The sequence below is a fragment of the Prionailurus viverrinus genome, chromosome A1 (genome assembly GCF_022837055.1).
Source record: "Prionailurus viverrinus isolate Anna chromosome A1, UM_Priviv_1.0, whole genome shotgun sequence".
NCBI lineage: Eukaryota > Metazoa > Chordata > Mammalia > Carnivora > Felidae > Prionailurus > Prionailurus viverrinus.
The window spans coordinates 48,809,680-48,836,751 of NC_062561.1; the positions used below are offsets into that span (position 1 = coordinate 48,809,680).

General features: G+C 38.5%; 1 protein-coding gene across 8 annotated transcripts in view; it reads right to left on the reverse strand.

The window, feature by feature from the left end:
- KLF12 (KLF transcription factor 12) overlaps window positions 1-27,072 on the reverse strand; it is a 442,889-nt gene that overhangs the window by 283,371 nt on the left and 132,446 nt on the right. For all 8 annotated transcript variants that reach the window (XM_047859514.1, XM_047859507.1, XM_047859563.1 and 5 more), the window contains one exon: window positions 17,789-17,852. In XM_047859514.1, the coding sequence (XP_047715470.1) occupies window positions 17,789-17,821 (33 nt within the window). In that variant the 5' untranslated portion in view covers window positions 17,822-17,852. The remainder of the gene's footprint in view (window positions 1-17,788; window positions 17,853-27,072) is intronic.

Sequence of the window (27,072 nt, forward strand, 5' to 3'; positions counted from 1 at the left end):
AGCCATGATTTTAATTAGAGATTTCAACTGAATCTTTCACTCATGGATAGATTAGCCAAGCAAAAATCAGTAAGGTCAGAGAGATTTTGAGCAAAATAATTAAAAAGCTTTATTTACTGGACAAACATAAAATGATGTACCCAACAATAAGAAAACATACATTCTTTTCAAACACATACAAAGCATTTACAAAAAACTGTTCTTGAATGAGGCCATATAGCAAGACCATACAGAATTATGATCAAGTAAACCACATGCTATAAATACAACACAATGAAGTAACACTAAAAAAATAACTATGTAACTAGTAACTAAAAAATAACTATGAGTACATTTAGAAATTCAAACTTCTAAATAATTCATGATTCTAGAAGAAATTAGAATGGAATACAGAAAATAAACAGGACCAAATGATATAATGAAATTATACACTGAAATGTCTCAAGTATAAAAATGTTGAAAATTAATTAGCTCAGCAACTAAATCTGTAAGACAAGAATGTGAGAATAAACACAAAGAAATTTTAAGAAAAATAAAAACAAATAAAAAATTAACAAACTGTAGAACAAAAACACAATAGAAAGAAACAGCAAAATAAAAAGGAGCTCTTTCAAAAGCTGATAAATTCCTGGCAAGACTTATCAAAGGAAATAAAAAAAGAAGAAAGTAAAAATAATCATTGTGAAATAAATAAAATGAAAAGGGAGATAAAAGTACAGAAACAAGATTAAAAATATAATAGGGAGTGCCTGGGTGGTTCAGTAGATTGAGCATCCGATCTCAGCTCAGGTCATGATCTTGCAGTTTGTGAGTTCAAGCCCCAAACGGGGCTTGTTGCTGTCAACACAGGGCCCCCTTTGGATTCTCTGTTCCCCGCCCCCTGCCCCTACCCTGTTCATGCTCTCTCGAAAATAAATAAAACTTTAGTATTGTTAGTAATATATATATGGGGCGCCTGGGTGGCTCAGTTGGTTAAGCATCTGACTTCGGCTCAGGTTATAATCTCACGGTTCTTGAGTTCAAGCCCTGCATCTGGCTCTGTGCTGACAGTTCAGAGCCTGGAGCCTGCTTTGGGTTCTACGACTTCCTTTCTCTCTGCCCCTCCCCTGCTCATACTCTCAAAATAAGTAAACATTAAAAAAAAATGTGTGTGTGTGTGTGTGTGTGTGTGTGTGTATAATTAATGGACAACTGTGAACATCCTTGTTAGGGGCTTAGTTGTGTCCCCCCAAAATTCTCATGGTGAAGTCACAGTACCTCACAATGTGACTGTATTTGGAGACAGAACCTTTAAAGAGGTAATTAATGTAAAATGAGGTAAAATGGGTGAGTCCTAAGGCAACACGACTGATGTCCTTAGGAGACATTAGGACACAGAGGTATATAAAGGAAAGATCCAATGAATAGTCCAGGGAGAAGGCGGCCAAGTATGAGTCAAGAAAAAAGGCCTCAGGAGAAATCAACTCCATCACACCTTATATCTAGCCCCCAGAGAAGAAAACACATTTCTGTTAAGGCCACTCAGTCTGTGCTATTTTGTTATGGCAACTGTGGAAATCTAACAGGATCTTTACACCAATAAATTGGAGAAAAGAGAACTTTCATGTACTGTCAGTGGGACTTTGAGTTGGTACTGCCACCATGGAAAACAGTATGGAGGTTCCTCAAAAAATTAAAAATAGAAATACAATATGATGCATTAATTCTACTACTGAGTATGTACCCAATGAAAATGAAAACATTAATTCGAAAAGATGTATGCTAACCCCTGTGTTTACTGCAGCATTATTTACAATAGCCAAGATATGCAAGCAACCTAAGTGTCCACTGATAGATGAATGGATAAGATGTGGTATACGTACACAATGGAAAATTGTGCTGCCATAAAAAGGAGGAGATCCTGCCATTTGAGACAACATGAATGGACCTAGAGGGTACTACACTAAGTGAAATAATTCAGACTGAGAAAGATCCTATGACTTCACTCACATGTGGGGATAAAAAGAATAAACAAAAAGCAGAATTAGACCTATAAATGTAGAGAACAAACTGATGGTTGCCAGAAGCAGGGAGGTGACAGGATGGGCAAAATGGGTGAAGGGGAGAGGGAGATACTGGCTTCCAGTTATGGAATAAGTCACAGGAATAAAAGACACAGCACAAGGAATACAGTCCATGATACTGCAACAGTAATATACAGGGCCTGCACTTGTCGTGAGCATAACAATAACGTACTGAGTTATTGAATCACTATGTTGTACACCTCAACCTAATGTCACTTTGTGTGTCAACTACACTTTTTCTAAAAAAAAAAAAAAAAAGTAACAAAATAAATATCAAGAAGGTGGAAAGAATAGAAATTCCTACTGCTAGAGAAGGGATAAAGTATGGTACGTATTTTTTTTTTTTTTGAAGTAAAAAGAATCACTCTACTCAAATTTGAAGCTTTCATGATTTTTTCTTAAAATCTGGTGAAACTAATAAAACCTAGTGTTTTGGGTGTACATGTAAGAATATATATATATATATATATATATATATATGTATGTATATACATACATATATATATATATTCTTACCGCATATATATGTAATATACAGCATATACACATTTTTGTAGGGATTTATATATCCTGGAGGAAGAAGAAATTAACATTTTCTCAAGGTATAAAGCAAAATTATTTTGGACCCTTGGAAAACTGTGTAACAAGGCTGCTGCCGAAGTCTCCATCACTGTTATTATTTCTCCTCAATCCAGGAATACCGAAGGTAGACCCAGGAAAGGAGGGAAGAAAGGCACCAGCTAGTCTTCCTTTTCCCTTCCTTGGTGGGCAATCAGCCATCTCTACTTGCTACACTTTTTACAGTTGCCTTCCAAACCCAGGATGTGGGCCTATCAAAATACATGTAAAGCCCCTGGTATAGGCATGACCTAGAAATGTGCAAAACTCTTCAACTGACAATGCTTCTGTATCATTCATATTAGAAATAGAGCCAGGGATGAAGATAATTCCCAGACTTTTGCCTTTTAGCTTCTTATAAGCCAGGTTTGGAAGGTGTGGTTGACTAAGGAAAAGACTGATGTCTTCGGTTTGCAAGCTTAAGATAAAATTCTTTTCAGCTGTGGAAATCAGTAATCTCACCAGTATGCATGCATGACTATTGAAACCAAAAATTTTGCATAGCATAAGCAAATCACAAAAGAACATAAATAGTACGTCACTACTTACACGCTGTTCCAAAACAAACAAAAGTAAACACTATATAGCTCATCGACATATACTTAATAATTGATAAAAAGCAAAGAAATTATAGTACAAAATTCAAGATCATGTTCATGTCTAAGACTAAAATGAGTCTTTAAACATAGGGAACATTCTATTCCTCAAGTTGGGTTTCTCTTTGTTACATATCTTATAAAATATATTGATTACGTATATTCTTTTATATCTATCAAATACTTAATAACTTCAAGAAAGTATCTACCCTTACTTTTTCAACTAGAAAAAATTCTAAGTGATTAAATAAAAATTTTCAAAATCACGGATTATGAAAAAAATTGACACAGTTGGCTAGAATTTGCTTTATTAAGACTATATAGTCATCCTATAACACAAGCAATGGTTTTAACACAAGAATTGAAACTTACTGAAAGCATAAGAAGTAGAGAGTAGAAGAGAAATCCTCAGAACACTCAACTAACCAAACTAAAAGAAAAAAACCAACAAATGGGCTATGTTGCTAGCTGCCTCAAGATAAAAGTATTGAGCTATCACAAATGCAGAGATTAATAATCATAAATATATTTAGTACAGAGGAGTAATATTTTTGTATTTTTATATTTAACCATAGCCTAAGCAGTGAATTCAGAATATCTCTACCATAACATCAGTGTGATTATGAAAATCCTTCTCTTGCCATTTTCCAGTCTGTCAACCAGACCTTTTCCTCGGCCACCACTGACTAGAGACATGTTTCAGGTTTTGTGTGACCCATTTCTCAATTTTTCAGGATCCCCTCTGTCTTTCTCTTCCATCACACATGATCACAACTCTAACACTTTCTTCAAAGAAGGAAAAAAGTATCAGAGAAATCCATTCTCATGTTCCCTCTCACATTCTTTCTTCGGTTCTCATGCACACTCCACCCATCCGTTTATTTCGACGTTCACTAAAAAGATATGTACCTGGCACTTTTGGCTTTAAAATTCAGAAACGGGCAAAAGTACTTGCTTCAACTGGATTTTTGAACCTGTGAATTGCAAATAACCATGTTCCCTTTCTGCCTTTCTTTCTCCCAAACCTCCCAGTCCATAATTGGCTAGGTAACCTTGAGCAAGTAACTTCATTTTTACTGATCTTTTTCCTCCTATGCGTTATCCAGTTGAATGAGATAATTCTTATAGTACTGTCCAACTCCAAATTTCTACATTTCCAAGATATATGTTTGAGATGTTCAGCATTATTTAAGAAGAAAAGCTAAAAGGAAGCTGCTGTTGATGCCAACAATATGATCATCTCCTTGAAGTACAGCCATGCCACCCTGGACTACTTAACAAGACTGAGATGACAGAAGAAGAATGACAATGAGCTAGCCCACTGGTCCCACCTCCCACCTGGTCTTGCTCTCACCCGGCCAACATTATTTCAATGTGGAAAGAGCAACCGCTGGGGCTCTAGCTGTACCTCGATTCGACAGTTAAAGGCAAAGTACGGTTGAGATTCAATTTCTCACTCATAAAGCATTAGAGACTTTTCCACTATAATTAAATTCCTGCGTTACAACCACATGCATGGTTTCCGGCAGAACAAAAAACAAACAGCTTTTGTATAATTGATTAGAACCGGGGAAAAGGAGTTTGTCTCCCTCTTAGCCGCAACAGAAATCTCATAGCCTTTTCTGCCTCTTTGCCTCCCCTGGATTATGTGCGCCCAACTGGCCAGCAGTGGGCTGCACAAGTGCCAAAGTGCATGCCAGCTCCACCCGCAAATATCTGACTGATATCCCAATTTTCTTCAAACTCTGTGCAGAGAGAGGAGAGGTAAGGTAGGGCTGTGGTAATTATCCAGTTAGACAAGCGAGCATTTAAGATGCATTCAAGTCCTGGTGTGGAACCAGAACTTAGAAATGTAAATCTATCATTTAATTGCCTAAAAGAAAAAAAAAAGTGTTGCTTCCCTTCCTGTACCTGCAATCAGTCTCTTTTCTTCCCAAGCAGACAGCTTCACAAGGACCATCTCTACAATCATCTCCCTACTGGGGCTGTTCACTTTAAGCGGCACTTTTAGAAATGATGTACAAATAAATGTTACAATACAGAGTTTAGACTGATGCAGGCTTCCTACTAACTGCTGCGCAACCTTCCGTAAGTCCCTCAGCATTTCAGAGACAGATAAACGCTGTCAGTCACCAATAACAAATCTGGCCAGCAGCCACACTCCCACCTCTTTCTACCACTTTCTCCGTCTTAGGATGAGGGTATGATGGGGAAGAGAGGAATTTCCAAGCACAAATATGATACATTCTACAGGTAACATTTTCTGTCCTTCCTATCTATAGTTTGGCAACATTAATCCCCAGAAGTGGGCGCTACTGGAAAAAACAGAGGCTACAATGGAAATAACCAGGTAAAATATCTTCATTCATAGGATCCTGATGTTTCAGAAATAAGAATTACATTTGCAATTCAGTGTAAAAGTAATCGAATGATTAAATTAAAAATTTTAAGTTAAAACTCAGAATAATCTAGCAAGAGTCTACCCATAAACTAGAATCAATCTCTCCCTCCTTCCCTCTCTCTCTCTCTCTCTCTCTCTCTCACACACACACACACACACACACACACACACACACACGGCATACATGTGTAAATATAAACTGGTCTATCGCCACAAGTAACTGAACTTTTTTCAGCAATCTAATCGTTCTTATTCTCTGTTTAGAATTCTACTTCTGAATTCGCTCAACGTCACAAAATGGAGTCAGAGCGTTTCTAGGGTTAGAGATGAAGTTCTAGGAATTTAAGGCAGGTCGTTTTCAAAAGCTTTTCTTTTTCTCTCTGAATCCAATCAGAGGCTAGTTCTCTACTTTCACTCACTTCATCAACTGCTCCTTTATTGTACAGGATTTGCTAGTCCTGTGCTGGGGCTCAACACAGACCTCCAGGAAATCTCACCAGGATATGAGAGGTGACAGGTGGGATGGAAACCACTTGCCAGGCCAGCTCTGTGGCAGAGAAGTTGCCTGGGGCACCACCAGCTTGCCTGTACTTCGGAAATGGCAGGCTGCAGCCCTTTGCCCTCCAACAACCCACACTGTATCTCCCTCCTGTATTATTAGTGCCTCCTGGTCTGAATTAACGCCCACCTCCTTATTAACCGTCCCCAGACATGGTGACCGCCAGCTACTGCTCCCCCCAACCTAGCCTCTAACCTACCGCTGTACAGTGTATTCATTCATACACTGAATACCAACTTTTCATATCACTCACACTCGCGATCTTGCTCCAACCTTCGGTACCTGGATAAGCCCTCGATGTCAAGACAACTCACATGTTTCTACCAGGCAGACAAATAAATCAGCCCCCCGCCCTTTTTTTCTTGTGCTATGTTTTATCTTTCCTGCGCTCTCCACTGCAGCTCCCTGCAGCCTCAGGGCCCTGGCCTGAGCCCAATCAGTCTATCGCATTATAGACGAACGGTCAAAATCTAGCAGAGTCTCAGCCACTAGTGACACTAACAACTGTGTCAAGGACCACACAAGGCCACAATTGATCCTGCACTCTTTCACCAGATGAGCGAATCTGGAGAACAGTGAGCCCGGGCAGGTGGTTTTCCAGAGCAGATGAGCCTTCTCTGTGTGGGCCTTCATCTCCGTGACAAGGCTGCATCCCAGGGACAGGGCTTCAGGTCCTCAGACGGAACCAGCAGGATCACAACGAGTGCAGAACTCAAAAGGTGTATGATCTATGATCTCCAGGTGGAGGGCAGGTGAGGAAGGAGACCAGCATGTGAGAAGGAAGAGAAGCAATGGGAGACAGCGGATCTGAATGGCCACAACTTAGCTGAGCTCGACGGGCACTTCCCAGCACTGCCTTCCCCCAACGATGCCCCAGCCCCTGGGTTATCAGGACAGGCTGCTGAGACACAGAAGGGAGAAGTGCAGCGGCAGTTCACACGCAGAAGGTCAATACCGAGCTCCAGATGCAGGCACAACTCACACACACGGTCGCTGGTGTGCTGCCGCACCTTGCGGGTCCAGGGCAAGTCTGCCCATATTGCCGCAGCTCCCGCAAGATCTCTCCATCAGCTCATCTGATTACCAGGCCATGATGTGTGTAACTCGGGGCGGGGTGCCAGCTTCTCCTCCAGTCTGCATCATCCCCAAGGTTGGAAGCTTGTCCACAGTGAAGAATCTACGTGGGGTCTGCTCATCCTCCAGTGTGCCCTCACTCTCCTGCTCATCCTTCCTTCCTGCCCTGCAGACTCCAGGTCTATCACCAAATATACAGAAGCAACAGCAACCATATACATCATGCTTAACTAGTGGCTACAACTGGATGAGGTCAAATCCAGATGCTAGATCCCATATTCTGTACCATTCCCATGGCCCCATTTCCCTGATCAAACCATGACTGATACTGAATTTGGTACCAGAACTAATTCAGGAAAACAAAGCATGCTGAATGTTAACAATCAATGGACTTCCAAATTGGAATCTCTGTGAGTTCTACTTCCATTCGGCTGTAAGGTATCCTGACGGACTAAATTATGTATAAGACAAAGAACTGCACTCATTGTAGAGTCAATAATTATTCATGATTTTATTAAACAAAAGTCCCTTTAGAGAAGAGTGAGAAAGAAATTCTTAGCTAACATCAGCTTAGGGGAGGGAAAAGAGGTTACTTTTTTTTTTTTAATGTACATATGTTGATAATATAAAATTAACCACATAGATATTACACTTCCATAAATGCTTTTAATAATCAATTGCTATGTTGCTTTAATACTATAACGTTCTCATTAAATCAACACTGCTTAACTAAAATGGTCATGTTTAAAAGATGCTCATATCATTTTTATGATCACTCTTGAAATTTTCTGGTAAAATATATCATATAATGACTTTGATAATGTACTCTAAATAGGATGACATAAAGCTGAGCAGAAGAATGACTATAATCGAGTGTCCAGAGAATGAAAATGTGTGAGCAAGAAGTGAAAGCATGAAAGCAGATGAGGCCAAGAGAAAGACAGAGGAAAAGGAAAGAGAAAATTATTTGGACACAAAAATGAGCTTCAACAGATTCTAGCCAAAATATTTAATGACATCACTGAATATCACATTTACCATGAACTGCAAGAGGAAATTGTACAGGGCACTTCTATGCTCAGCCAAAGAAAAGAAAATATACTTCGTATTTACTGTGAATTTTTTATAAATATAAGATTGTAACTTTTTCTTGGTTGTGCCTATTTCCTCCAGTCAACGTGACACTGTCATTCAAGGCCAAACGTCGCTTCATGTGTGAACCCATCCATGGCCCACATCAACTCTCTGTTTCATGAGATATATTATAGCATTAATCACATCAAATTGTAGTAACTTATTCTGCCTGTCCCTGAGATGACGAAGACTTGAGGTCAGAATCTAAATTTAATTTGAATCTGCAGCCCCGTGTCTAGCAAATAATAAATGCTAAATATAGGTCTGCTGGATTAATCACACTGCAGGATAGGTGTGATGATTAATTTTGTTCAACCTGACTGGGCCACAGGGTGCCCACGTTAAACATGATTTCTAGTGTGTCTGTAAGGGTGTTTCTGGATGAGATCAGCGTTTGAATTGGTGAACTTAGTAAGTAGCCTGCCCTCCCCAATGTGGGTGGGTATCACCCAATCGGTTGAGGACCCAGAGAGGACCAAAAAGTGAAGGAACAGACGAGCCAGTCCTTGCACGCTTAAGCAAGGACATCAGCCTTCAGTCTTTGGACCTGGATTTTTATATCGTTGGCTCCCCTGCTTCTCAGGTCCTTGGACTCAGACTGGAATTGTACGCTGGGTTTCCAGGGTTTCCAGCTTATGGATGGCAGATCATGGGACTGCTCCGTCTCCACAATCACGAGTCAATTCCTTATAATAAATCATATATATCATCCAGGATATATACACCTCCTGTTGGTTCTGTTTCTCTGGAGAACCCTGATTAATAGGAGAGGAGGTGTTCGCATTCTATGCATGAACCAACCACCACAGCATATCCAATGTCTTCAGGAATTTTATTTCCTCCAAGAAAAAGCCCAATGTATCTATTCCTTACCAACAGAGAGGAATAATTTGGAAGTCCTCAGTCAAACCCCAAAACCAGAAGCTGACAATATTAAGTAGGAGACCCAGTACCCCCCAGGTATGCTGCCACATCCCAACAGATCTTCAGTCAAAGGAAAAAATATATACAAATACTGGCCTGAGTAGCAAATTTTCCGAAATACAATTAACATGGCTTAAAATAATAAAAATAGACATTTTAATGGGCACTTAGTAATTGCCAAGCAATATGCAAACACATTTAACCTTCTCATTTAACCCTCACAAGAATTTTCTCCTTTAGCCTTCACAACCAGTTTGCAGAGAAGGCATGACCATCATCATTTCCACATCACAGACAGGACAATCAAGAATAGAAGCCAGGTGAATCCCTGACACAGCCACAGTGAAAAACCAGGAGCCTTGAGGACACAGCCAAGCTCTTAAACTCTACGGCATCTAACTATTACTTACTGATGGGGCGCCTGGGTGGCTCAGTCATTTAAGCGGCCAGCTTCGGCTCAGGTCATGATCTCATGGTTCCTGGGTTTGAACCCCGCATTGGGCTCTGTGCTGACAGCTTGGAGCCTGGAGCCTGCTTCAGATTCTGTGTTTCCCTCTCTCTCTGCCCCTCTCCCACTCATTGTGTGTGTGTCTCTCTCTCAAAAATAAATAAACATTAAAAAATAAAAATAAAAAATAAACGATTACTTACTAGAAACGGCAATGTTAAGGATTTTTTATACCCTTCCTTTAACACTCACTGAAAAATTTTAAAGCAAATTTAGAAAAAATGAAAAAAGAAACTCCACTTTCTGTGAGAGCAAAAACAGAAACTCCACTTTCTGTGAGAGCAAAAACAGTCAGAAACCCAGACTGACAAATAAAGCACAGCTATCAAAGACTGTGAAGTCTGTGAGGCTCCTGGGAGCTGACAGACACCTCCTCAGACCTCGAGCAAAACAGAGAATTTCCTAAAGGTAAAAATCACAGTTATAAGAACGGCCTATCCAGTGAAAGTAGAGACAGTCGTACTAAAAGAGCAAATATACAGACAGCATAATTTTTTTTCCACCAAGTCCAGCTCGGTCACGAAGTGAGTCCACTTGAAATGGAAAGGCAGTCAGGAGCCTTTATCTCAAGAGTCCTTTACTGTACGATGGAAACAGGGACGACTCTGGAAATGACAGCTTTATTTAAAGAGTATATGAAATAACAAAGTCAAGTCAAAGATCTGGACTCCTCTGGCTCATACCCAAACTATTGGTGACCTTGCCCATGACACTACCTGCAACAGTAGCAAATACTGGCCCCATTCAAAGATGGGTAATGACCACAGGCCACAAGGCAACTGTGCATAAAAGCAGCAAATGTCAAAAGCAAAAGAGAAATATAAGTAAAAAGCCAGTGAAGGACAAACATCAACAGGAGGAATTACCCAAGGAAACAGATGAAGAATTTGGACAAATAACACTCCATGAAATTAAAAAAAAAAAAAAAATGTTCAAGAAGTAGTACAAGGGTTAGAATGATAAAATACAACTAAAACAGAGAAAATCAGCTGATAGCTATAAAATGCTAAGAGATGATACTATAGAGATGCTGTTTAAAAAACCACCTCGGGAACTAAACATTAATGAAGAATTTGAACGCATTATAAGAAGAAAGGATCCTGGGAAAACACAGTAAGTGAAATCAAAAAGTTAAAGATGAAGAGGTGCCTAGGAGGCTCAGTCAATTGAACATCTCACTCCTGATTTTGGCTCAGGTCATGGTCTCGGGGATCGCACCCCACATCAGGCTCTGCAGTGACTGTGCGGAGTCTGCTTGGGGTTCTCTCTCTCCCTCTCTCTTTCTGCCCCTCCCTGCCTCTCTCTCTCTCTCTCTCTCTCTCAAAATAAATAAACTATAATATCTATTTGTCTATATATATATATATACACACACACATATATATATTTTTAATATAAAGTTAAAGATGAAAACTACAGATATGAAAAACCAAGGAGAAACATTTTATGTATTTTCAGGATTACTAAAGAGAACAAAACAAAAAGAAAATATATTTTAAATATAATTTAAAAATCTGAAGATATAAAAAGAGACTGTTTCTCAGAGTTTAATGGCAGGATCCAGGAAAAACCGACACAGGATCATAAAAGCTAAGACAAAATCGATGAAGTTACTGAACTTTCCAGCAAACTAAAAATAGTCCATAGACGTCTGAACAAAACCAAAACAAGAACAAGTAAGATGTCAGTTTGCTCCAGTCTTCACGGTGACACCAAATGCCAGATAGAAATGTTTCCATATTTCTGAGAAAAATAAGAATTAAGACTAAATGGCTTTGATAATTATGGTTCATAATCCCTAATAATAAAGAAATAAATGGTAATAACCTTAATCTTAAAAGGGTGACAAGAGGAGAGAAAAAGGGTGTAGAAAGTAATGTCATCAATTCTCCCATTTTTTTCCTAGCAAAAAGTCAAACGATGCTATTTAAAGTTAAATTCAGTCATTAAAAAAAAAAAAAAAAAAACAAACCCAGAACTGAAAGGGGTTTTATCCCCTTAACTTTTTTGTTAATTGAAGCATAGCTGACATACATATTAGCTTCAGGTGTACAACATATTGATCAGACAATTCCATTCTATTCATTACTCAGTGCTCACCGTGATAAGCATAGTTAACACCTGTCGCTATGTAATGTTATTACAATATTATTGTCTATATTCCCTGTACTGTACTTTTCATCTCCATGACTTACTTATAACTGGAAGTTTGTACCTCTTAATCCCCGTCATCTATTTCACTCATCCCCCCCTCAACCACCTTTCCTCCAGCAAGCACCAGTTTGTTCTCTATATTTAAGAGTCTAGAGGTGCCTGGGTGGCTCAGCTGATTAAGCTTCTGACTCTTGATTTCGGCTCAGGTCATGATCCCAGGGCATGGAATCAAGTCCTGTATGAGCACAGAGCCTACTTAAGATTCTCTCTCCCTCTGCCCCTAATCCTTCCCCTGCTTGTGCAAGCGTGTGTGCGCTCTCTCAATAAAATTTTTTTTAAAAAGTTCGTCAAGTGATAGCATCACATTGGTGAAAGGACACTATTTTGAAATTAATAAGTTCCTTCAGTTTAGGTTCAGTTTCTATGGTGCAGTCACTCTGGAAAATAGTGTGGAAGTTCCTCAAAAAAATTAAAAATAGTTCTACGCTATGACCCAGCAATAGCACTGCTAGGAATTTACCCAAGGGATACAGGAGTGCTGATGCATAGGGGCACTTGTACCCCAATGTTTATAGTAGCCAAATTTCAACAATAGCCAAATTTCAACAATAGCCAAAACAAAGTAGCCACTTTCAACAATAGCCAAATTGTGGAAAGAGCCTAAATGTCCATCAACTGACAAATAGATAAAGAAGATGTGGTTTATATATACAATGGAATACTACTTGGCAATGAGAAAGAATGAAATCTGGCCATTTGTAGCAACGTGGATGGAACTGTAGAGTGTTATGTTAAGTGAAATAAATCAGGCAGAGAAAGACAAATATCATGTTTTCACTCTTATGTGAATCTTGAGAAACTTAATAGAGGACCAGGGGGGAGCGGAAGGGGAAAAAAAAAGTTAGAGAGGGAAGGAGGCAAACCATAAGAGACTCTTGAATACTGAGAACAAACTGAGGGTTGATGGGGGATGGGGGGAGAGGGGAAAGTGGGTGATGGCCATCAAGGGCATTTATTGGGATGAGCACTGGGTGTTGTATGGAAACCAATTTGACAATAAATTATATATATGTATATATATACACATATATATGTGTGTGTGTATATATATATACACAATAAATAAAATAAATTCAGTTTCTATTTCTTCTACTATATTGGAAGCAGACTGAAAAAATAACCCATTAGAAAGGCCAAGAATAAATACCATATTTTTTGTAAAACCATCTCTTGTATTTACTTCTACTTGTATATATGCACACAGAGAAGTAAATAATGTTCGCCATATATTAAAAGGTATGAGGCAAGGAGGTGATGGGGCTCTGCCTGCTTTAATGTTTTAAACATGAGCAATGCATCATCTTTTCAAATCATAAAGCCATTATTCTACTTCAATAATTGCATGATATTTCTCCCATCCTTGTATATCATTCATTTTGTTCTCATTTCCCAGATAAGAGAAATTAAACATGCAAAGGTGAAAGGATTTGATGAAACAGTGACCCAATTCAGGATGATATTTTAATAAATATGTGATATACCTAATAGTTTTGATCATTATCAAATCTACTGATTTGGCTCAATAAGAGGAAGAACTTGTAATATAATTATATATGTCTGGAAATAGATTAACTGCTTCATACAGTAGGAAATTCCAAAGTGTGCTCAATGTGAGGTTGAAGTAACCAACCAACTCTTCTAGAAGGTGATCACACACCAGGTCACACGTTAAGAGTTAGTGAGCTTTGAGGGCACTTCAGTTCTGAAAATGTTTGCCTTTGTGGTGTGATGTCATACAACAAAGCTGTGAACCTCTGTCTTCTGCTATAGAAATTACAGTATCAGTATCACACTCACATTTACAACTCTATCCTTTAAATCATTTTCACGAATATGTCATACTTAGGTACCCCCCATAACAACTCTTGACATAGGACACGTGTTCTTAGTTCCAGTATGCAGTTGAGAAAATTAAAATTCAGAAAGACCTCACTGGTCCATGATCATACACACAGATCACTGCAGAGCCAAGACTTGTTTTTCTTTGTTTTGTTTGTTTATTTTATTCCACGTTTACTGCCCAGGCAGCCACTCTACATACACGTAGAGGAGCCCAGTGCTGACCACATGTTTACATTTACATTACCTGGAGCTTTCTGAGCAACTATGCCTACTTAGTTCAACAGGGAATAAAGACTAGGTTGCTGCTATCTCTTCTATCCTGTGTGAGGAAAGAGCCCTGGAACGTCACAGAAAAGAAATTTAAAACAACCACGCTACATACGCCCATCACTATGTTATAAACTTTTTTTTTGTAGGAAATTAAAGCTTTCTCAGAAAAGCTTGCTATTGTCCTCACAGTTTCCAAATATAAGAAGTAAAAGTCATCCACTACAAATGCTGGATGGTTTAAGCAGCTGTTCATCAGAGGTAGGCACAGAGCAAAAGTTTTACTGTGAACTCTGATGAGCTGGGCTAACGTATATGCATGCGTGTTTTGGACACCTGCTCTACACCAGCAGCTGAGAAGCACTTGGTAAACATATTGAAGCGGCTGGAAAACAAATGGAGCAGTGCCAGGTTTGTGGAGATGGGTCCACAAACAAGCCACCTCATTCACAAGGACAGCAACTGCTGAAATACATTCAAGAGCACATATACCATATTTTATGCCAAAATACTGGTGAGCAGGAAATAATGGAGGATGAGATCTTTTCAGAATTTATTTGAAGTTTAATAATGACAGATGGTAAGGGGACAAAATCAAGTGCAATGGAACTGAATAAAAGAACTTAAAAACTGAGTAAAGGAAAAAACTTCATGCAAATATATCTATTTTCTAAGGAAAGAGAAGATCTTCATCTGTTCCTGGAAATAAAACTCTCGGTGTGGCCACAAAAGGAATTCTGCAAATGCTATTTAGGCCATTTAAATATTAGAACCTAGGCAGAAAGAAACAACATGATATTCTGTGGCTCTTGGCAAGATTTTATCACCACTGGCAAACCAGAAATGTACTATATAGTTTTAAGAGCCACATTCAAATCTCTTTTCAATTATTAGACAGTGGCGATGTTTCTTCCACTGCTGACATTTTAAAACTTCCTCTTAATAGTAACCTTGTCAATACACCTAAAGTATATAAAAATTTTCAAACTCTGCAATTTTCTCCCAGAATCAGACTTTGTTAAAACTAACAGCATCCGGGGGCGCCTGGGTGGCGCAGTCGGTTAAGCGTCCGACTTCAGCCAGGTCACGATCTCGCGGACCGTGAGTTCGAGCCCCGCGTCAGGCTCTGGGCTGATGGCTCGGAGCCTGGAGCCTGTTTCCAATTCTGTGTCTCCCTCTCTCTATGCCCCTCCCCCATTCATGCTCTGTCTCTCTCTGTCCCAAAAATAAATAAAAACGTTGGAAAAAAAAAAAAAAACTAACAGCATCCAATTTAAGCAGGCTTAAAAAGAAGCACCAATGTAGTCTCCGTTCTAAGGCATCTGTAACTGAAAATACAGATCAAAAATATGAAAAACAGTAATAAGAAAAAAATAATCCTTGGGGCACCTCAGTGGCTTAGTAGGCAAGTGTCTGTCTGGCTCTTGATTTCAGCTCAGGTCATGATCTCACGGTTTTGTGAGTTTGAGCCCCACATCGGCTCTGCACTGACAGCTCAGAGGCTGCTTGAGATTCTCCCTCTTTCTCTGCCCCTCCCTCGCTTGCATTCTGTCTCTCTCAAAATAAATAAATAAACTTAAAAAAAAAAGAATTCTTTGTGACAAACACATTAAGTGAAATACTCATTGCTCCCTCCCCTATACAGACTTTTGAATAAGACTTTTATAAGCTAAGAGGCACAATCATTTAGAATGAATCACATAAGTTATAGTCAATCAAGATGATATTTTCAGAGTTTATCCTCAGGGTAAGTAGCAACACAATGATTCTCTTTGCCATCATCTTTAGTTGTCATAAAATTAGTTACAGAACAATGACACTGTCAAAATGTATACACTCACAAAGTTAATACTGATCCATTCAAACATAAAAATTTAATAACCATCAAATGAAAACATAAAGTGATAGGATATCAACATCATATAAAAGGGATAAATACATCTGGCATGATAATGAGTGAAGAAGGTTTCCATGTTTACCTAGGGATGAGACAGGACAATTTAAATTTACTACCTCTGCCCCACTGGTCTTAAGGAGCACATAATATTAACTTTACGAATGGAATTATCAATGGTGTGCTGGTGTTAGTTGATGCCCAGCTCAAGAGTACCAATTGTTAGGGGCGCCTGGGTAGCTCAGTTGGTCAGGCAGCTGACTTCAGCTCAGGGCATGAATCTCATGGTCTGTGAGTTTGAGCCCCTTGTCGGGCTCTGTGCTGACAGCTCAGAGCCTGGAGCCTGCTTTGGATTCTGTGTCTCCCTCTCTCTCTGCTCCTCCCCTGCTTGTGCTCTATCTCTCTCTGTCTCTCAACAATAAATAAATGTTAAGAAAACATTTTTTAAAAAAAGAGTACCAATTGTTAAATTTTAAGGATCCTTGCAGGCTGGTTATTAAATCACTGAAAACAGCCACAATGGGAATTGAAAGGCACTACAGATTGGACCTCCACACCCCACCAACCAGAGCCCCTTTAACAGAACCTCACTGATCCACACAGAAATAAATACACAGTACGATTAATTCTCACAAAGTAAATTCTCCCATGTAGGCAATACTAGGGTCAAGAAAAAGAACATCACCATAAAACCAGAAGTCTCCCTTGTATCATCCGTGAATCAATACTCCCTCTAGGTATCTGCAAATCTTCCAGATACAAATACTAGAAAGGAGCAATTTTAGCAACGACGAGGGAAGAAGGGAACATTAAACGAAACATATAACCTGGAAAATCATTTGGAAGCAACTGTGAGGGTAGGCTGGCAGAAAAAGACATGGCATGATGTACACAGACTTGACAAGAGCAGGAGCCGTGGAGAAAGGAAAATATGAAACTGCAGGTGTTGTGCAGCTATCCAAGGGTTATGAGACACATGTCTGTGTACCAAACCTGTTCAGTATAAAAACCTTACGAAATGGGAGATCGTTGAACATACTGCACTTTTCTTTGTATCACCTATGATTTTTATATTATAACTAGCCTGACGTCTGAGAAAAGCTCAAATAAATGCCACACAAAAAGTGATGGCCAGCAGTTGATTACTGTTGAAATTCACAAGATTTTTTCTTTCCCCTCTAGTTTAGTGTGGCACCTGTCTGTACGGAACCAAAGTGAGAAGACTTTCCTAACCATCCCCCTCCTCTGAGCAAAGCTGACGGGCTGGCAAGAGGACAACATCTGACAGCAATCAATACTATGCCACATGGTGCTGGTATCAGGATTACGCTCGTAGGAACCAAGGTATGTTACAGAGACTCTGGCTTCTTTGGTTTTTCTCTGTCCCAGTGAGGAGTTGTATTCAGTGGTCCTCCGTTTCTTAATATTCATCAACAAGCTGACTCTCTCATTCCAGCTTAAGTCCTAGAAACTGATGACAGCCACACTTGCACAAAAGAGGGTTGCCTCCTTACAAAGGTCTTAATACTTAAGGGTTTAAAAATTAAAAATTACACTTTACAGACAGATGTACGGATCAGAGTATTGACCTCTGTCTCCTACACAGACGCAGAAGTGCTCTAATGAGAATCACTGCCCCAAAGTAATGTGCTACAGAAGATTTTCACCAGAGTTAGAAAATGTGACCAACCAACCTTTATTGTTTTCCTCTTCATATGGGTATTCATTCATCCATTTGTCTCCAGAGTCACATTGATCCTGCAAGAAGAATACAGAAACAAATCATGAGAGTCAGTTCCACATGTTGAGGACATCCTTCCACTGGGGGTGAAACACTTATTCCACAATTCTTTGCACTCTTGATTAGTGAATGACATCATGAAAACCTAAGTGAAGAATATTTTTGTCTTTAGCTGTCTTCTGCTTGTTCTTTACCAGCCACGTAAAGGGCAAAGTGGAGAGACGAGGGGATAGGAGCGGGACCTCCAACTATGACAGCTCCTGGGCACAAGATAATGAAGATCTGGATAAAGATAAGAAAGGAAGGGAAGAAAAAGAAAGGGAGGTAACAGAGACAGAAAGGTGAGGAGAAAATGGCAGGAATTGGTTTAAAAGCAAATTTAATATATGAAAGAAGTCACAAATACTCCCCACTGGAGTACTTTGCTTCCTTATTCTTAGCAATCAAGAGATTTCTAAAGTAATGCTGTTTTCCAGAAGAAATGATCTTTTTTTTTTTTCCTCTTTACGGTTGGTATAAATAAGCAGCATAATTAATATGAATACTTTCTGGTGCCTTCATGTTGGTTAATACCCAAGTAACTTTTTAAAAACTGATCTGATACATGCTGCTTCTTAAAAGCTCGCATACCGCCAGGATCATGTGGATCTCACCTAATATAATTCAGTATTGCTGGATTAGAAGGTTCTGATTACAATAAACCGTTTGCGCCACTTGGATGTATCTTGAAAGTCCTATTTATTTTCACTCAGCATTATGTAACGTGCTTCAGAATTTCCATTTCATGAGGCAAATTTTCACTGGCATTCCGTTAAGCCAGCTTAGTAGGCATAGTTGACTTTTTTTTTTTTTTCATTCGGAATTATACTCAAGAGGGGCCACGCCTTCCTGTTCTTACCTGCACCCATTCCGTGCCGGTGTGTAATCAGTGCAGCCCTGGGCCAAGCTTCCTTTGCATGTAATTCCGTACATTTGAACAGAAAAGGGGTTCACTCACTCATAGGGCCTTAAATGAAATGTGGCACAACTCTATGGGCTTGGTCTGTAAGGGGACTGGCCTTTAATTTTATTCCAGTTTAAATCAATCAATTTCTCTCCCCCCATCCACTCTCTTCCTCCCCACTTCTGTGTGTGTGCTTATATTTATATTTATATTTATATAAAAAGATACATGTCTCATGTCTCAAAATGCATCTTCTCATATATACTACAGCTTTTACTACTAGAAATGCTACTAAAAAGCAATAAAAATGCAATATTTTAACATTACAGTGTCAAACTAGAAAAATTCTCTTGAAATTCAGAGTGTCTAATTCTTCTATCTTACATTATGAAATCATAATATGGTATCCCTGGAAAGAATTAAAAAGTCATCCATAGCACCATGTTCTTATCAAACATGTCTTGTTCTTTCTAGTCTTCAAAACAGATCTAACTCAGTCCCTACTTAGCAGAAAGTATCAGGTACGTCAAAAACTGGCTTCAATCTTACATTCCAGTTTTGTAATTTGTTTTCCCATACTTTGATATATACTCTGGCTATTTTCACATGATACCCACCTTACTAATGATCAATCCAAAATTCGTAATACTCCACTGTAGGGATAACTTACTCCCTAGTGTTTGTCTAATAATTTATGATTCTGTACTACTACGGATAACATTTAAACATCCTCCTGCGTAAATCTTGCATACGCTGGGGCTTCCGCAAGACTGGATGTTGCCTTTAAGCAACTAGAAAGGACGCCCTCTCTGGGCAGACACAGAAGGACTCTGGGACACGGACAGGCTTTCTTCAGCAGGGAGGGCCTGGCAAGGACAGCCCAGAGTAGGCTGTCACCAGCACTCACCCCTCAGCCAGGCACCCTCAGCCTACACTCCTGTGCATGGCTGCTCTAGTCTGCACCTTTCATTACTGCCTTAGAATATACTTCTACAAGTATAATTACTGGATCAAAATAATAGAAACTGTCCCCCCCCCCCCAATTTTCAAACTATCTTTTTTAAAGTAGACTATACCAATTTACATTCCCAACAGAAGAAGCAGCACATGCTAACATAGCACCATTCCCATCTTTATTTCCTGAAACACAGCACGATCCCTGGCACGTTCCGGGGACTCGGTAAACGCCTGTCAAGTGAGCAAGTGAGGGTAATAATGACTAATGGAAGAAAAATAAAGTAAACCCCTCTATCAATCATGTGGATTTTTCTTAGCCAAGTAACTAGGGCCTTCATTATATAATTTGTATTTTTAGTTAACATTAATCTGGTGACTTAAAGAAACAGTAAATTACGTGAACTACACATAACACACTATCCCACATTTTGACAGCATTTTTGGATTTACAAAGTAGCCCAGTGATGTAATTTGTACTAAAGGCAGTTCTGTGACTTGAGTACATGGACTATTTTCAGATCCATTTGACAATGACGATCAGAGATTAATTTTGCACCCAAGGTAACCAGCTAGATAATGTCAGGGTCCTTACAAAACTCCTTATTTCCACATCTCAGCAGGCCTCTTTGTGGTTTATCTTTGCAACCCCCTACAACTTACACGTAGACCTACGTTTGAAATGTGAGGAGATCCCGGTATAATGCTAAGCTTAGTTTTCTGTTTAATCCAAGCTCCTCAAAGAGTGCACAAGCTCATCTCTTGCACTGTAGCTCCCACCTCACACCCCTATAGTCACCTCTGTCATCCACTGGCCATTTGACCTGAAACAATTCATTCAACCTCTCTGAGCCCCCATTCCCTTCTCTGCAGAAGCAATGCTAACCATAAAGCCTGTTCTATCTACCCCATCTACCTCAACTGAAGCAATGTCTGTACAGCCATCTGTGTTGTCATCCATGTAAGAAATACCGCTCTTCAATCAATGGCCCAGATATTGAACAAGAAAACAACAGGATTTCCCAAAATTGAGACCACGAAATAGACAGATGACTCTCTCTTTTACTCATGCTCAGGCGCCTTTGGGTTGTTCTCCAAACCCCTTCAAAATCAAGCCATGATATAAAATGGGGAAATGGCACATTTCCAACAACAGTTAATATCTCATCAATTTCCCACTAAAAGATCACTTTAACTCTGCCAAATAGGTTTGTAAATATATCCAGTAAGTCTTCTCAAAGCACAGAAGTTTTAAAGGCCACTGTCCTCATCAAAAATTCATCACACATGGTTTCGGTCCTTACTTTCCTAGCTTCAAAAATGATTCTCCATTGTCGGGCGAAGAAGCAGAAGAGAGCTGGTAACTTACTTCAATACCAAAAAAAAAAAAAAAAACATGAGAAAGAAGAAAAGACACAGAATATTACATTTTGGAAAAAAAGTTTAGATTTACTTTTACAAACAAACACTGCTGCCTATAGTATTAGTAAATATTCATCTATGAATGGTGAGTCTGGAGAAACTGTAGCAAAAGAGAATGATTTTCTAAATTGTTACTTTCTAACTCCTGTTTTCTCCCCTAAAATTTCCTAAAAGGAATTCTAAGCTTCCTTTGTAACTCAAAGGAAGGACCCTGGACAACAGAAACGGCCAGAATGAAAGTGGATGCGACCCAACTTAATGAAAAAGGAGTTACACTTCAGAATGATGACCTCCGGGTACGGGCATTATATTACCCAGTAGTAACAGGCCGCTAGCTCTTCATCACATCTTAAATGATCTATTAGGTTCTCAATCTTAAAAGGTTAGTGTTTAATACATTCTAAATACTTCAGGACCCATAAGTACACTTGTTGCTAGTTCCTCTGAAAATCCCTTTACGTATCTTTAAATAGAGACAGAGAAACAAGTTTCGAAGGTGTTTATGGACGCCTGACTTGTCAGGGTATTTCACTTTCTGCCCCAAGGTAATTTAGTTGCTCTGTTTCAAGCAAATTGAATTCTGGTAATGGTACTGCAATCCCATCTGGAATTCTGTCTTCTAGATTCAGTTTTACAAATCACTGCTTCATTAGCTGTGATCTTGTGTTTTCAAGGGCTGATTTAAAAAAAAAAAAAGTCAAGTAATAAGGTTTATATACATATTCACGTAACTTTTAAAGCCGATTAGGGAACCCGACAGGCAGGCTTGGTGCATTTAAGTTGAAGGTATTACGTAACCGATCCATCCTGGCCTTCCTGTGCATCAAGGTTTTTGATATATAAGTTGCCTTTTTTCATTTAAAGTTATTTCTGTTTTATCTGCTGCAGTGAGTTATCTTGGGAACTAAAAATATTTGAAGGTTAATCTAAATATTTCTGGAGATAAATGCAAATCTAAGTGCTACGTTTTCATAGCTATTTTGACTTAAAATGAAAAGAGATGCTGAAGACACAAAGCAGGGAGCTTGTTGCTAGGTGACAGGTGACATCTACCGTATCTTCTGAACTTGTACAGCATGAGACATCTTACTGCTGAGAAAAGACACACAGATTTCTGTGGCACAAACATCATTTTCTATATGGAAGCAAACTCATGTTCAGATATTCTTTAACATAGGCTGTAAAGAGTCAGCAATTTATGTGTATATGAATATCCAATTTTAGAGATGCCTCTCAGCACAAACAGGAAAACAGTTCTTTATTTTCCACTTGGGGTATATGGTTTTACCTTCTAAATAACGTCTACATAGGAAATGCATATAATTTTCATGATTTGTAATTAAAGAGTGATCGTTATTTTTTGTACCTCACTTTATGCATTTTCAAACTGTTAATAGAAATCACCTCAAGTAGGATAGGTGGAGTCCACAGAGAAAGCATTATTTCTATAATAAGTAATCCAATTTCCATTAAGTTTATTAATGGAAAATTAAGAGCAGCATAGCAAAGACCTGATGAATTAAAAAAGAAAATACAAAAAACTTCAATGTAGATTATTTCCTGGGTATATTTTACAATTACACACCTACTTTCTACAGTTACCTCCCTTGCCTGAGCACAAAGTTCCACCCCTGTTCTTTGACTCATGAGGCAATTCAAGTGACGATATGCAGACATCAAGAACTCTTCTATACCCAGAATTTCAGGATCTCACAAGAATAAACGGCATGCTCTACTCCATCTGAGAAAGGTTGTGTGCTGCCGTGGAAGGGATCCAAACACGAACCCAGACAGAATCAACACCAGCGCTAGCACTTGGCAAAAATGTGCCTTAGGGCAAGCTGTTTAACTTTCATATGCCCCTGTTCCTCATTTGTTCAAGTTATATCATAAAATCTCCTTTTTTAGGGGACAGGGGCTACCAACACTGAAAACAAGAATGGATACAATGTATACACCAGAAAATCTGGTACAAGCTAGTTACTCAACAAATGTCCATACCATCCCTATCCCTTATACTTACAATCAAGCACCCAATGGTCAAGGAACAATGAACAATGGTCAAGGAACAATGACCTACTGGAATCCAAGTTACACTTCCTCGATACCACTGTCAACCATGGTTGTGCGTTTTCTACAGGAAGGTCCTGGGAATACACACGAGACAGAATCTCCACACTAGGCTCTCACAATACAGTGTCTCCAATTCATCAATTAAGAGAATTCAATGATGTAACTGCTAATAGAAATAGGAGAAAGGGCATCTGAGGTCCTTAATAACCTAAATTCAATAATAATCCCTATGGAATTCTATTAGTTACATAGAAATCAACTGAAAATTCTCCGCTTTTAAAATTGTTCTTCTCTGTTTCCAGCTTTATGTTTCTCTGATTATGCTTCCCGCCCAAGAATGTTTCACTATCAACAAGAACAGACAATACAGAAAGAGCAAACTTTAAGAATTAAGGTCCCACTTGGAGGAAGGTATGCCTCAAAGCTTGAGCAATCATTTAAGAACAGAGTTCACTGAATAAACAGCCCATTTTCAGAAGGAAGAGGTAAAGCAAAAAGCACACTGACATGGAAATTACTCTTTTAATCTGTTTTCGGCTTCCACTACACCGCATCATTCTATGCAGAGAACAAATAAACCTTTACAAGAAAGTAACCATAGCAAATGAATTAAGCATTTCTTTTACATATATTGTGCTCAATAGAATGGTTTGAAAAGTAATTTGTGCTATGCTCATATTCAAGCGTAATTGTCATTTTATCGGGACTGCACAGTCAAAAATCTGATTTGTATTGTAAAGGACTGACAAGATGATTAAATTTTGTCTTCATATGTCTAATTTACGTGATTTAGACTGCAACGCAAATATGAGCATGTGCAATTTGTACTTGCACATCAAACCACGGCAGAGAACACGCCACTCTGCCAAAAGTCACTTGGCCACACACATTTGCATTCCCATACGAAGAACACGGACAACCTTCTCTTAATCCTTTCTCTCAGGATCCTTCCTATCATGCTAAACATACTAAAATCCCCAGAGTTTTTAAGGGGCTGGTGGGAGAAATGAAATAATAGGGTGCCCGTTCACTTCCCAACATTTTATGGAAGTATAATGTGGTTGTGTGATGTATACATAAAAAAGCAAACTGACAATTTTGAAAACAAATGAAAAGAAAATCATGATAAACACATATTTGGTACCAATTAAAAATGCATAATTCACACAAGCCTAAGAATTTCTCTACTATTTCACTTCAGTGGGTGTTGTCTGACCACAACAAGGCATATATATTATGGGGTCATTACAAATTTTAGACACTAAGGATCTCTGACAGAGGTGAGAAAAATAAGTTGCCTTATTCAGTATGCAGTATACATATTTGGCTTTCCTATTAATTATTGCCTTCTATGTTTAACTTGCCAATACTAAGCAAGATAAATTCCATTCAAATGCATAGTAAACAGTTTGCTTAGGGAGTACATTTATTTTCTAGTCCATCACAACAATAGTTGATTAAAATATGTTGCTCTTATCCAGTTTTGAATTAATTCATGTGAAATAAAACAAATATTTATTAAATTGTGGGGAAAACATTCCATCAAACTGTAAAACCTGAGTAGAAAAACAAATGGCACACATTTAATTACAGTTGACATTTAAATGAAATTTGCAATCTCAAAATATTTAACAATAATTAGAAAATATCAGACTTGAGATATTTTTAGGGTGCTTTTATGTGTAATCTCTCCAAATATCTGAACCCAGAGGAATTTAAGATATGCAGATTTTAAAACAGGATGTGAAAGACGGATCAAAGAACTTAATAGATCTGTGCTACTGACATTTTGATACAGTGATACAGAAACACGAGGATTTATTTGGTATTTTTAATGAATGTCTTACAGGTCTTGCCGTGTGCCTTATTGAACAAGAGTTCTGTCCAGCTGAACTCATCAATCCAGTTTGTGCATTCAGACATCACAACCATCACCCTATATAGCTCATAATCTGGTCCACCAAAGATAGCTAGCTGTCATAATAAATACATTATCAATTAGTATTTCTCAATGATGACCAAATTAGTAAACCGTCAAATGGACTGCATAACCATATGCTTCTCTCATGACTAAATAATAACAGAAAATCAAAATACTATTTGTTGAGAATGACACAATATATTAGGTTGATCGCTGTTTACAAGGTTCAAAGACTCCTTTAAAACCTGAAAAATACTGAAACTGGAAATCAACACAAATCTAATCCAAGTAATTGCTAGCAGATGATGAAGGTCCACTGACTTTTAATAGTAATTTCTATTACTATATATATATAGTATATATATATGTATATATATATATAGCATATATACATACAACATATACTGTATATATATATATGTACAACATACATATACCATATATATAAATATAATTCCGTTATTAATTCATCCACAAATTGCCCGTATGCCACAGTACCTGATTTAGAGGAGCTCACAGAAAACAAAGGTGCGACAAATATAAGTAAAATAATTATAACAATGATAGCTACCAGCCACTGAATATTTACCATATGTTTAACACTGACTAGGTGCTTTTATTATTTAATAAATTCATGTATAAAGCATATGACCTAGGGTTTAATTCCCATGTTTTACAATAAAAATAACTGTGATCAAAGTCCATACTCTCTAACCTGTATCAAGTCACCTCCTGAGGAACCCCACAGCAGCTTCGAGGAAAGAACGACGTATCCTGGGAAGTTGAGGGAGCCCACTGAGACTTCACAGAGGATAAAACAAAGTTGAGTCTTGAAAAGTGGGAAAGCAGAGACATATCAGGGAAAGGGGAGGTACTGGGAATTAGTACATTTCAATCTGAGTTTCGGGACACTCCTATGGGGGAACATCCTAGAAACTGGCGTATCTACACGAGCCAGCCCAGGCTACCTAAAGAGGGGCTCTAATATGGAAAAGAAGCCTGTCATTTGGAAAGATTTACTTCAAGTAAATAATAAAAACAATCCTGCAAGTGTGACTTCTTGTGTCTCAGGGAGGCTGTCTTACAGTATAAAGGGAATTATATGATGTATGCTAAATCAGGAACACTAAAGCAATTTCAAGAACGTAATGCTACAAAAAATGACTCTAAAAGATTTTTCTCATGAACTTTGTTATGTTCTGTGATTGAAGGTATTTCTAAACATCTCCAACACTCATAAATAAAATATTTCAAAATATTTATTCAATTATGAATCCATGAAAATATGCCCACAGAGAGTAAACACACGTGTGTGTGCATGTGTGCAGACACACACAGAGCCAAGCACTAGTTAAAAACTCTGACTGGAGAAATATTCCTGAAGTGGATGGAAGTTACATAGTTTATCTTTTAAAAAAAAACACTCCAGAAAATTTAAATGATTTTGAAAAATAATGGTGTAGCAGCCAAGGAGTATCAAAAGCATTTTGAAAAATACTCTCAAAACAAAAGTTGGCCACGTGCAGCCTTAAAACCTATTTGGAGACATACATAAAACTAAAACACTAAAACCAGGATTAGCCCTATAAGTAAATAATATATGGATTAACCTCCATTCTAATTTTTAAGAAATGTTCACAAGTGAAACAACTATCAAATAATTATCATGAGTATGCAGGTTCCCTGCTCACCTGTATTTCCCCAATATGCATGGGGAATGTATTTAATTTAAATACAGTATCATTCAAAAAAACATCTGGGGCACCCAGGTGGCTCAGTCGGTTAAGCTTCTGACTTCAGTTCAGGTCATGATCTCATGGTACATGAGTTCGAGCCCTACATCGGGCTCTGCACTGACAGTGTAGAGCCTGCTTAGGATTCTCTCCCTATCTCCCTCTGCCCCTCCCCCACTTGCATATGCACA